At 48.0% G+C, this 12354-nt stretch overlaps 1 protein-coding gene across 1 annotated transcript in view; it reads left to right on the forward strand.

Annotated features, from left to right (window-relative positions):
- The window catches only part of GALNT2 (polypeptide N-acetylgalactosaminyltransferase 2), a 1373297-nt gene extending 1361665 nt beyond the window's left edge, over positions 1-11632 (forward strand). The window contains exons 16-17 of the mRNA XM_050769229.1: positions 4276-4395; positions 8765-11632. Of these exons, the coding sequence (XP_050625186.1) occupies positions 4276-4395; positions 8765-8920 (276 nt within the window). The 3' untranslated portion in view covers positions 8921-11632. The remainder of the gene's footprint in view (positions 1-4275; positions 4396-8764) is intronic.
- The last annotated feature ends 722 nt before the right edge of the window (positions 11633-12354 follow it).

Here is a 12354-nt window from a genome sequence, read left to right on the forward strand (position 1 = left end):
CGACGGTGTGAGATTCTGTCTCAAAAAAATAAATAAACATTTTAAAAAATGGGAGTTGAGGAGCAGGGGTTTTCTAGTGGAAAGATGAACACATCAGCAGGTACAATGTGACGTGAGACGGCAGGATGACATGATGCATGTTGATGCATGTTATAGTCTCAGCTTGGGAGCACCTTACTCCCTGGGCTACTATCTAATCAGTGCTTTCCAGTAGAACCATGTGCTATGACGGGATGCTCCAGATCTGCCATTCAGTATATCAGCCACATTGTGGCAACTGGGCACTTGAAATATGACTAGTGTGAATTACAAGTTTAATTTCATTTCATTCTGGTGAATTTAAATGTAAATGACCCCGTGTGCCCTGTAGCTAGCACATTAGACAGTGTGGCTCAGATGTTCCAGCTCACAAACCTGCTGTGCGTGAGTCCTCTCTGAACTAACAGAAAGTGATGCTTTTTTGCAAAGCATGTGACACGGATGAGAAACGAGAGGGTAAGTAATATTTCCCAACTGAAAATAGGGCCTGGTGCTTTGGAAGAGTGAGGTTTGTTATCTGGTTTCCTGCTGAACCTTGGCAGACACACAGGAAATGAGAAAATGAATGGCCATGCCTTTTAAGAGTGGCAGCTCAAAAAAGCATTTCTTAAATATTTATGAACTTTATTTTACAAATTCAGATAATTGAAATGCAACAGAAGAACAAAACGGCAACCAGCTCTGTTGTTTGCCCAGCTGAATTAGTTTTTCTGGAATCCTATGTAAAGTCTGCTTTACAGTAATTAAGCACACAATAGCAAGGAGGTTAGAGAAACATTCAGACATGATCTTTAACTGGGTGTCAGCAGACCATCCAGCATCTGCCAACACCTGCTGCCAAGGACAGTCTGGAACCCTTCTCCATACCAGCGTTGTCCCCCTTACTCAGGACTCTCCTCTTCATCGTGAGTGGGCGTCTCTATGTGCCACAGTTTCAAATGTCCTGGTGGTGTCCCTGGCACCTGTGAGTGCAGGGACAGAACAATGTGCTTCTTTCTTGCCCTCTCCATCCTGAACGCCATCTGCATACGGGAAATACCCACAGCTTCCTCTCTACACTCCACACCTTCCATACTCTGTGACCCAGTGAATAGGAAAAAAACAAGCTGCTTTTCCTCCTTTATACTCTCACCAAACTTCTCACCTCTGACACCAGCCATATGGGCTTTTCCCCCCACACCAAGCAATTCTCCAATTCTCTGCAGACACTGAGTGTCCTACCTGTCAATTCAGTTCTGACACTGCCTACCCAGAGTTAGCACAGACCCCATGGGTTAAAGGCTTCCTCCCACAAGATGCTCCTGCTTCAGATGCCAGTCACAAGTCCAAGTTGTCACCTGCTGTGTGACTCTAACTCAGGGCTCCCACAACCTCACCTTGAATTCATTCATTTGCAAGAACAGTTCATAGAACTCAGGGAAATGGTTTACTTCCTGGTTTACCTGTTTATTAGGAAAGACTGAAACCCAGGAGCAGCTGGATGGGAGAGATGCATAGCGCACGGTGTGGAGCTGGGGTGTCGGAGCTTCCATGCCTTCTCCAGGTGTGCCCTCTCCAGGTGTGCCCTCTCCAGGTGTGCTGCTCTCCCAGCGCCTCCATGTGTCCGGCAGCCACATCCCGGAGTGCAGGGACTTTGACGGAGGCCTCATCACATGGGCATGATCTCCAGCTCCTCTCCCCTTCCCAGAGGATGGGGTGGTGGGGGACTGACCGTTTCAAGCTTCTCAGCATAACCTGGTCTTTCTGGTGACCAGCCCCATCCAGGAGCCCATTAGAGTTGCTTCATTAGAACAAAAGACACTCCCATCACCCAAGAAATTCCAAGGGATTAGCAGCTGTCTGTCAGGAACCGGAGTCAAAGACCAAACACTAGAATGAAAGACGGTCTGAAAACCCCTGTGGCTCAGGAAATGGCAAGCGTTTTAGGAGCCTTGTGGTTGTGCCAGAAACCAGGGGCAGAGACCAAATAATTATGTTTATGGTGTCATACTATCCTAGAGTATGGGTGATGTGGAGTGCCTGTGGGTGCTTAGAAGAGCTGGCTGGAACTCACCCATGTTGAATGACAACATCATAGAATGTTGGGATTCGACTCAAAGTCGGGTGGCCTTCCCCAAAGAATGTGGCCGGCAGGAGTGGGTGGGTCAGGGCTCCCTCCACACCGTGTTTGGGATGCCACAATGCACAGGCCAAGCAGGTGCTTCTACTCTAGGACTCTTCAGAGCCTTTAATAGACTGAATTTCCAAGGGATAAACACAGCACAACATCTGTTTCCCAAATTTATTTGACCTAGAATCCGTTTTTCCTAGAATTCCTCATGGAGTAGAATGTGAGGAACACAAATTAAGAGGTGAGAAAATGGAAGACCTGGGAAATGAGCAGGCTTGCCCAAGCCTCCCTCCCTGTTGGGGGAGAAGGAAGTCTTCAGACAGGTGAAGGTCTCTTCACTGCTTCCTAGATGGGCATCCGTGCCTCTGCATCCCCTCTGCTGATGCTGAGGGCTGGAGATGGCGCACCCCGCCACTGGTTATGTAAGGTCTGAATGCTGGACTCTTTAGGGTTTGGTTTGGTTTGGTTTGGTTTGGTTTGGTTTGGTTTTGTGACAGGGTCTCGGTCTGTCACCCAGGCTAGAATGCAGTGGCACAATCACGGTTCACTGCAGCCTCAGCTTCCCAGGTTCAAGCGATCCTTCCACCTCAGCCTCCCAAGTAGCTGGGACCACAGATGTACACTACCACACCCGGTCAACTTATTTTTTATTTTTAGTACAAACAAGGTCTCGCCATGTTGCCTAGGCTCTCGAACTCCTGGCCTCAAGCAGTTCTCCCGCCTTGGCTCCCAAAGTGCTGGGATTATAGGCCTGAGTCACCACACCCGGCTGAATCGTCAGCTTTTGATGTTTTTCTAATGATGGACTATTGGTTCCAACATGATGTAGGTACTAGGCAGTGAGGCTTCTTTAAACACTATTTATTCCTTTCCTTACTCTGTTTCCAAGAACCAAGAAAAAAGAAAAACAGTGTCTTCATAGCACATAATAGTTACAGAATACATTTATTTGTGTGTCTTTCATTTTCCCCACTAGAAAGTGAGCCTGGCTGTGTGACAGCACCTGTGTCATGCAGGTGTGCAGCAGGTGGTCATGGGACAGACCGACGGAAAGACAGGCAGACGGAGGGAGGGGAGGGCCACCGCAGCGTGCCAGGGCTTAGAGTGGAAGGGGATGGAAGCGGATAGTGAGTCCCTATGGGGTTTTAAGCTGGAAAAGGCCTTGCTGCCTCTGGATATTAAGGGGTGTTCATCCCTTTGAGTGGGACAAGTGGAGAGTGATGGTCAGAAGCCCCGTCCCTGCTGTGGCCCTCCCCGGAACAGGTTCTGGCCTCCTCTGCCGCCTGGGACCGTGTCTTGTTTAGTATCCAAAATGGTTGTCCTCTCACCCTGTCGCAGCCTATAACTTGTGTGTGTTTATACGTATATATGTGTTTCTGTTTGTTAACATCACGGGCTTGTGATTTAAACACTCTCTAGCTCAGTTTTCTCATCTATAAAATGAGAATAATAGTAGCCCTCATGGAGCTGTTGTATAAAGGGCTTAAAATAATGCCTGGCACATAGCACCTGATTAAATTTAGCTGTAATGTGTGCGGAGAAATGCATAGATCTATTCCTCCCGTTTTCAGAGGGCTTCATGAGTATCCATAGATCAATTAGCATTCACTTAGGAGGCTATACATGATATATTTTGCTTCGATATGCAATGTGTTATTTACTAGAGTCCACATTCATCAATGCTGTTTGCAGGCCATACCTGCATGAGGGCAGTCATCCCAAAACAGCATGGGTGGACCAGTTGCCGAGTGTCTACCTGGTGTATAACCAAGCTTGTGCCACAGTTTTTACAATTCGCACTGAATTATAGAAAAATGAACAAGGCAGTCTAACTTGTATTTGGGGCTAAAATAGTTAATAGTTTTATTTTAGTTACTGAGATCCTCAAAGCAGTTCTGCACATCACTCAGCCATCTGACTGCTGAATTGTGAGGTTCTCCCACACCTCTGGTGTTATAAATTTGCCGTTAGCAAAAAGTAATTCTTTCGTTCTCAGGTGGCTCAGGGGTTCTGAATCTAAGCTCCGCACCCTGACCCCTTTCCTTTTGGAGCCCTCATTGGTGCCCCTTCGTTCCTTTCACAGCCCGGTGCATAGCACGCCTCTGACTTCTGGTTTTGTGTTCCAGGAATGGGCCTTGACAAAGGAGAAGTCGGTGAAGCACATGGATTTGTGCCTTACTGTGGTGGACCGGGCACCGGGCTCTCTTATAAAGCTGCAGGGCTGCCGAGAAAATGACAGCAGACAGGTACGGCTTGCAGGCACCCGTGGGTGCCCATGATTAACCCAGACCAGGGCAGCCACGGCCTGCGCCCTCTTGCTCTGCGCAGCCTCACGAAGCATCCATCTCTGCGTGTATTTAGGTGTTCTTTTGCATCACTATAAATAATGTCTAGCCACCCTATTGGACTTAAGCCACAAGCCTACTGTTGCTTATTTCTGATTATATTCTCATTCTCTTCCCTATGCCACTGAAAATTTTAAAGAGAAATTGTCTATTTTTGTTTAATCATCAAATACTTTTTTCTATTTAAATTTACAGAAATTCTAAATGATTAATGTTCAAATGGATGGTACTTGATACATAATGCAAGTGTGTGTGTGTCTGTATATGTGTGTGCATATATATACACACATATATACACATACCACATATAGATACACATATACACGCCACATATATACATATATAGACACCACATATACACATACATGCACACCACATATATATACATATATACACATACACACATATATACACACCACATATATACACACCACATATATACACGCCACATATATATGCATATATACACACCATATATACATATATACACATACCACATATATACATATATACGCCACATACATATATACATGCCACATATATACATATAAACACACACATATATACATGCCACGTATACATATATACACGCCACATATATACATATACATGCCACATATATACATATATACAAACACCACATACACATATATACACACACCACATATATATACACGCCACATATATATACATATGTACAAACCACATATACATGCCACATATGTATGCATATATACATATATACATGCCACATATATACATATATATGCCACATAGACATATATACATGCCACATGCATACACATATAAACTACACATATATACATGCCACATATACATATATACACATGCCACATATATACATATACATGCCACATATATATACATATACAAACACCACATATACATATATACACACACCACATATATACACGCCACATATATACATACATACATGCTGTATACATATATACACACACCACATATACACATATATACATGCCATATATACATACATGCCACATATATGTACATAACACCACAGATTTACATATATACATACCACATATATACATATACATAGCACCACCGATATATACGTATATATACACGTCACATATATACACACCACATGTATATACATATATACACACCACATGTATACACATATATACACATACACACACACATATAAACACAGTTTCTTTAATCATTTCAGAATAGACTTTCTACCTGCCTTCTAAGCTGGTTTTCTCTGACATATTCCCTTGTGGCAGCTTGTGGGCACACGCTTTCTCAAGGCATGGGGTAACAGTGTTAAGAACAGGAATGCAAGCACAAAAGGTCGTCCTAGCATGCCCATACTTGGAATGCCTGCCCCTGTTCTTACAGTTGGTCCTTAGAGATAGATGGGATATAGGGAAACTGAGGCTCGGAGCCTACTGGAGCCAAGTGTGTATATATATATATACGTATATATATATACACATATATATTTCAACCCCAAGACTCAGGCTAACCCTAGTCCAACCCTAATTTCACAGCACGGAAAGCTGAGGCTCAGAAAGTCATTGCCTCCAACCTAGAGTCATCTGGGAAGACCAGGCCAGGACCGAGTCCCCTGTTCAGACCCCAGTTGTCAGGGAGATGCTTGCAGAGGGCCCTCTTTCACCTGTCTGTCTCCAAACCCCTGCGCCAGCTCTGGGTGCTCCTCCTTCCCTGCTCTGTGGAGTCCCAGATTCCTGGCAGCGGGAGCCCCTCTGTAGGGTTCTGGTCATAATCCACATCTCTAAATGTCCATCTGTATTGATGACTTGATACCAAAATGTGTAAGGGAGTACCTGTTAAACAAGAGAAGGCTACCATTGCTTGGACCCAAACCACCTAGAAACTGCCTCCCTCACTAGCCCCTCAAGAGGAAGCTCCTCGAGGGCAAGGCTGGCATCTGCTGAGCCAAGTACTGGGTGAGTCTCAAACACATTCCCCTGGGATGTAACGGAGCAGAGCTGTCTGGATGTAACGGATTGATAAAGTGATGACTTTATGACACCTTTTTAAAAAACAAATGGTTACTTCAATATTGCTTAATTTCAAGAACTGACAGGTGTTTCTGCTTCAGTCCCAGTTTTGGGGAACCATAACTGACATGCCTTAGGACCTTCATGAAGCATGAGAAGACCTATCAATAAGAAGTTTTTCTGGATGTATGGCGTGTCTAAATGGGGATCTGTTAGGTTTTCAACCCCAAGACTCAGGCTATTATAGAGGATGTGGGGGCCATTTCAGTAGGGTCTGGCTGCCTTGAAAATCTGTGCTGCACCCCCGCCACCACAGTCCCATCAGACAGACATCAGAGCCGACAAGGCCACCTGTGTGAGACGGAGCTGGGGTTTGGTTATTGTTTTTCTACGGTTCTTCATTTAGCTGATGCTTTGACACATGACAGGCAGTCCCTCCGGTGGCCAGAATCAGATTCCGTTAATTCCCAATTCTTTGTTGAGAAGATTCCTGGCCGCTCAGAGTGACAGGGCAGCCTCAATACACACTTTACATGATAATGGAGAGAAACAGCATGAGGGGTGATTGACAGAAACGAGGGAGCGGGAAATGAAAGAGGAAATGATGGGCACTTAGCAAAAGCCTCCCCTGGCTCCTCTGATTGCACTGTCTTTCCCTGTTGGCAAGAACTCCAGGTGAGCAGGTGGATGGAAATAAGGCAGGCAGGGTCCAGGTGACAACATCCTTGTGGTGTTTCACGCAGGTCGGGTCCCCAGCACTGGGCTCCTCTGCTTGCACCGGCTCTTCCCTGCCTCACCCACTGGCCCCTCGAGAGGAAGCTCCTTACAAATTTTATCTTGGAGCTGAACTGGCTTTGCAGTTGGAATATTTGGTTTCCAGGCACGTCCATGTTTTCGTATTATGTGCATATTTGCAGAGTCAAAAAGAAAAGGGTGGCAAGAGTGAGAAAATTTAATTCTGCAATGTCAAAAGGATTTGCAAAAAATACTTAGGTGAAGGAGCTTTAGTGCACACAGTATAAAAAATTAATTAGAACCACAGACTTCATTATTTGAAACAAGAGCTTTGAGGAGGAAAAAAATGGTTACTTTTTGTTTTTTAAGAACAAACATTAGAGATTTTTAAATGGGGATTTTTCCTTTCTTTTCTTTTTTAAGAGACAGGATCTCACTCTGTTGCTTGAGACTGGAGTGCAGGGGTGGGTATGACCGTAGCTCACTGCAGCCTCAAACTCCTGTGCTCAAGCGATCCTCGCACCTCAGCCTGCAAGGAGCTAGGACAACAGGCAGGCACCACCATGCCCTGCTAATTTTTTTTAAAAATGTTTGTAAAGATGAATTCTTGCTATGTTGCCCGCGCTGGTCTTGAACTCCTGACCTCATGCTATCTTCCTGCCTCAGCCTCCCTCCCAAAGTGCTGGGATTACTGGTGTGAGCTGCCCGCACTCAGGCTGAAAGGGGTATATATGTTACTTGCTATAAACAGGGCTCCTCAGATTTCCTTCAGGCTGGGTTGTGTGCTTTGATTTCTGGCTTGGTTGGTGGGTAACGGGTGCGTGGGTTGAGTTTGGTTGTTTGCTTGATTTGAGTGTTAGTAAAGAGGCATCGTACCCTATACTTTACAAGCGGCATGTTCAGAACTCAGCAAACACTGGTCCCCGCCATACAGAGCACCAGGGGCCTCAAGGGTAGCAGAGACAAGTTTCTCATATCCACCAAGGAGCTTGCACACCACATATACAAACCAGTAGAGAACAGACCGCATAGAAATAGGCTTCTCAACCCTATGTTCTGTTCACACAAGCATCTCTCTTCCTGACATTTGGCCTGACATGGTTCCTCTGGCTGCCCCGAGCAGAAAGCCCTAAGTGGGAGCATGGAGGTGCCCAGACTAAGGCCTCCAGGCAGGGCTGCTTCCCAGCAGCCAAGGGAGGAGCTGGCTCTGCTTTGTGTGGATCTCTTCTTGGGGTGAACCATCACTGGATCAAGCTTTCTTATGAAGGCATGCAAATTCCCCTACATCAAATCCTTGTGTTAATGACGAAGGGGTGGGTGCCCAGAGTGCTGGGGCTCAGAGGAGGGGACACCCACAGAAAGGTTGGGGCAAGAGAGGTTCTGAGTTTTGATCCAAGGCAGAGAATACGTTTCCTTCCTGGGCCCCCAGCAGCAGCACAAGGCCCTGAATTCACACGGATCTGTTTGTACTCCTTTGCTTGGGGCCACACTCTAAGGCATTCTCCTGTGTCTTGCAGAAATGGGAACAGATCGAGGGCAACTCCAAGCTGAGGCACGTGGGCAGCAACCTGTGCCTGGACAGTCGCACGGCCAAGAGCGGGGGCCTGAGCGTGGAGGTGTGCGGCCCAGCCCTCTCGCAGCAGTGGAAGTTCTCGCTCAACCTGCAGCAGTAGGAGGGCCCGGGAGGCCCTGCCGTCCTGTCTCCTGCACCATCGGGTGGAGTCTGGTGATCACATTATTGATTATGTTTCTTAAACTTTCCGCGAAACTAATATACCTCAGTATTCCATCATGGTCTGAAAGTCGAACTTCGGCAAGGCACGGACGACTGTGCAGACACAACAGCGGCAAGAAGCGAGAACTGCCCTCCCCCTCCTCTCGGTGCAGCCCAGCTGGGCCCCCTTCCCCAGGCCGGAGCGCCCCTCTTCCTTCCAGCTTTCACTTCCACCGGCTCCGCAACTGAGTGACATCCAGCAACAGCCGACCGGGGAGTGGTAGAAGCGGCAACTGAACAGACGCATGCGAGCTGAGGGCAGGGCGGGAGGAGGGGGCACACACACCCAGGGGAGCGAGGAGAACTCTTGAAATCTCCATTTTCGATCCCATCGAAATCACGTATGGTTTCCACAAAGCCGAGTCGTGTCACGTGGCAGGTTTACGTCGAGAGCCCCTCTCTCTGCTCCTCCGTTCCCGAGTGTCTTCCTGGTCCAGACTCCCCTCCACCTGATGTACTTGCTATCTCTGAGGATGAAGTTTTCTAAGGTGGGACGCTAAATATAAAGCTATATAGAGAAAGAATGTACGGTCAGTTCCCTATGGTTTCTGTAGGAAGAATGTACGGTCAGTTCCCTATGGTTTCTGTAGGTCATCATCATCTTGTAAATTCCCCACAAAGCCGTTCGCAGCTTCCGGGAGAAGGGGCCAGAGCCCGGTGGGGCCAGGTTCTCACGGAGGGAGGAAGTGGCCTTTGTCCCCTGGAACCCGATCAGCCAGTTGGTGCTACTGCTGTGGCCAGCTGGGGGGGCTTCCTCCAGACCACCGGCCTCGGCCCCGGCATCCCTGTTGGGCGTCAGTCAGCCTGAGAGTCACTACTGTGCATCAGAATCCACTTTGTGTGCTGTGTGTATCTGTGAACCTGGAGGGGTTACTTATTTTGACAGATATCACTTTGGGTCTTTTTACATTAAATTTCTTTTCTCTAAGGAATATAAACAACACCCCATAGCTCCCAATGTGAGCCAGCGATACCGCTGCCCCCTGGCGACAGGGCAGACCAATGATGCCAGGCAGCTGTCACACGCTAGCATTGGCCTCATTGTGATCTCAGCCCTGCATGCTGGGCCTTCAGAATTAATGGCCAGCAGTGTCAGGGATGAGTCTCTCAGCCTGGGCACAGGCCTGGCTCACAGTCCTACACACCTGCGGGCCTGGGGAGCTCCAGCCAGGCAGCGAGTCCTGCCCCGCCCGCAGCCCTCTCCCACACCCCACCTGGCCCACGTGACTGCTTCAGGGGGCTTTGGGGAAAGAATTAGGAAGGGTCAGAACCAAACAATACCTGCTCATTTACACTGAGGATTCAGGGCAGGAGACAAGAGCCTTGGGGTCCTGTTAAACCACAGACAGTTATGAACCAAAAGTCGTAACAGGGAGAGGTGCCTGGAGTCTGCCTGGGTGCTCAGGAATGTTCCTCGTCACCCCGCCACTCTGTGGTTGGTGCCCTGCTTCCTCCTCCACTCCCGGCCGCCTTCTCCAGCACCGCACACACAGATGCTCAGTCTGAGAGAGGCTGGCACGGCCTGGCAGTCTGAGAAAAGCATCCGATAGTCACACCTGCAGGCCCCTCGGAGGGACAGCGGCGGCCTTGGAGTTAGAAGCCGCCCTGGGAGGTTGTGCCGGTGCCATGCTCCTCCCTGTGTCTTGTATGAAAGAGGCCACTGTGTGTCTTCCTCCCCGGCAGGAGCCCCATGGGTGTGCACTGTAGGACAGCGGCCCCGAGGTGGAAGCCTGGCTGGAGGGCTGCCCTATAGGTCTTCTCTTCCCACCTCCCCTGCCATGCAACCAGATGTGTCCTGAGCGGGCAGTGTGGCCCGACACTGGAGTAACTCCACACGCTTTTGTCTTTCACAGTGGGCTCTTTGGGGAGCCTGAGGAAAACCCCCTTAGGTACCTGTGCGAGGCTGTGGAATGCAGGCCAGAGCAGGGCATGCTTAGCCCCCAGCACCCAGGTGCTTTTGTCAGACCCTGTCACCTGCGAGCTGCTACTGCTGTTAGGAGGGAAAAAAAATGGATGAATCTGGCTCGTTTTAAAATCAAGTTTTTTGATTAATCCTTTGCCCCCACACCTTCACCCTGGCCGCACCCCCAGGTCCTTTCAGCCTTCGTGTCATCGGAGTTGTCTACCCAGGCCCTTGTGCGGCCATGCCCTGGGGGCAGCGTCCTGTCCCTGAGCTGGGGGGCGGCTTTGGATGGTCCGGGTGTCAAGAGCAGAGGTGGGCTGGGGAGGGGTCCTTTGCAGTGAGCTATGTTTACATGACACAGTGTGCCAAAGTGACTTACTGTGGTTGCGTTATTTTTTAGTCATCGGGACTATCCCACCCTCCCACTCCTGTTTTTAAAACTCAGAATTCTTTCCTAAGGGCCCTTCGAGCAAAGCGTGCCGAAGTTAGTTGTCTTCTCTGTGGTGGTCCTTTCTTATGTCTTCATAAAAGCTCAGATGATGGTATCTGTGAGTATGTTTTGCAAATTCAAAATATAGTTTGGTAATTTTTTTTTCCAGTTGATTTTTAAAAAGAACTGCTGTACAGAGCTTGTACTTTGTCCATTTTATAGATGGAAACCATCCTTGAAAATTGTTTAACTTAAATAAAGAGAAGATACTTTCTAGATACTGCGCTTTGCTGGCCGGAGTCTGTCCTAGTGTGTGAGGGCTGGGTGGGGTGGGTGTGGGGACTGGGATTGGGGTCAGCCTTCTGCAGCTCCTGCTCAGTGGCCGTTTCTTATCACCCTTTGCAGATGTGCTTTAATTGCTGTGCCCTTTGGTTGGTTATTCTTATTTGTAATAGTAATCATTATCATTTGTGGAGTGTTTATGATGTGCCAGGCACCCAGCCAAGCCCTTAAATACATTTGCATTTTACAGCCACAGGGGAAGCTGGTGACGGAAGTTGCTAGCCTGCTCAAGGTCAGGTCCTTCCTGTGTACCTGCCTGGAACCTGCCCCTTAGCACTCGAACCCAGACCCTGTGCTTCATACCAGGGAGGCAGATATTTTTACAGTTTTTCAAGTAGTTAAGATTTATAGACTTGTTTACCCGTTACCTGGGGCTCACCAGTTCCATCCAAGCCTCTCTGAGGTTCTTCAGATACTATTTATTTATTTATTTTTATTTTATTTATTTTTCTGAGATGGAGTCTTGCTCTGTCGCCTAGGCTGGAGTGTGGTGTTGCAATCTCGGCTCACTGCAACCTCCACCTCAGTGACTCCAGTGATTCTCCTGCCTCAGCCTCCCAAGTAGCTGGGATTACAGGCACTCACCACCATGCCTGGCTAATGTTTTGAATTTTTAGTAGAGATGAGGTTTCACCATGTTGGCCAGGCTGGTCCTGAA

This window comes from Macaca thibetana, chromosome 1 (genome assembly GCF_024542745.1).
Source record: "Macaca thibetana thibetana isolate TM-01 chromosome 1, ASM2454274v1, whole genome shotgun sequence".
Classification (NCBI taxonomy): domain Eukaryota; kingdom Metazoa; phylum Chordata; class Mammalia; order Primates; family Cercopithecidae; genus Macaca; species Macaca thibetana.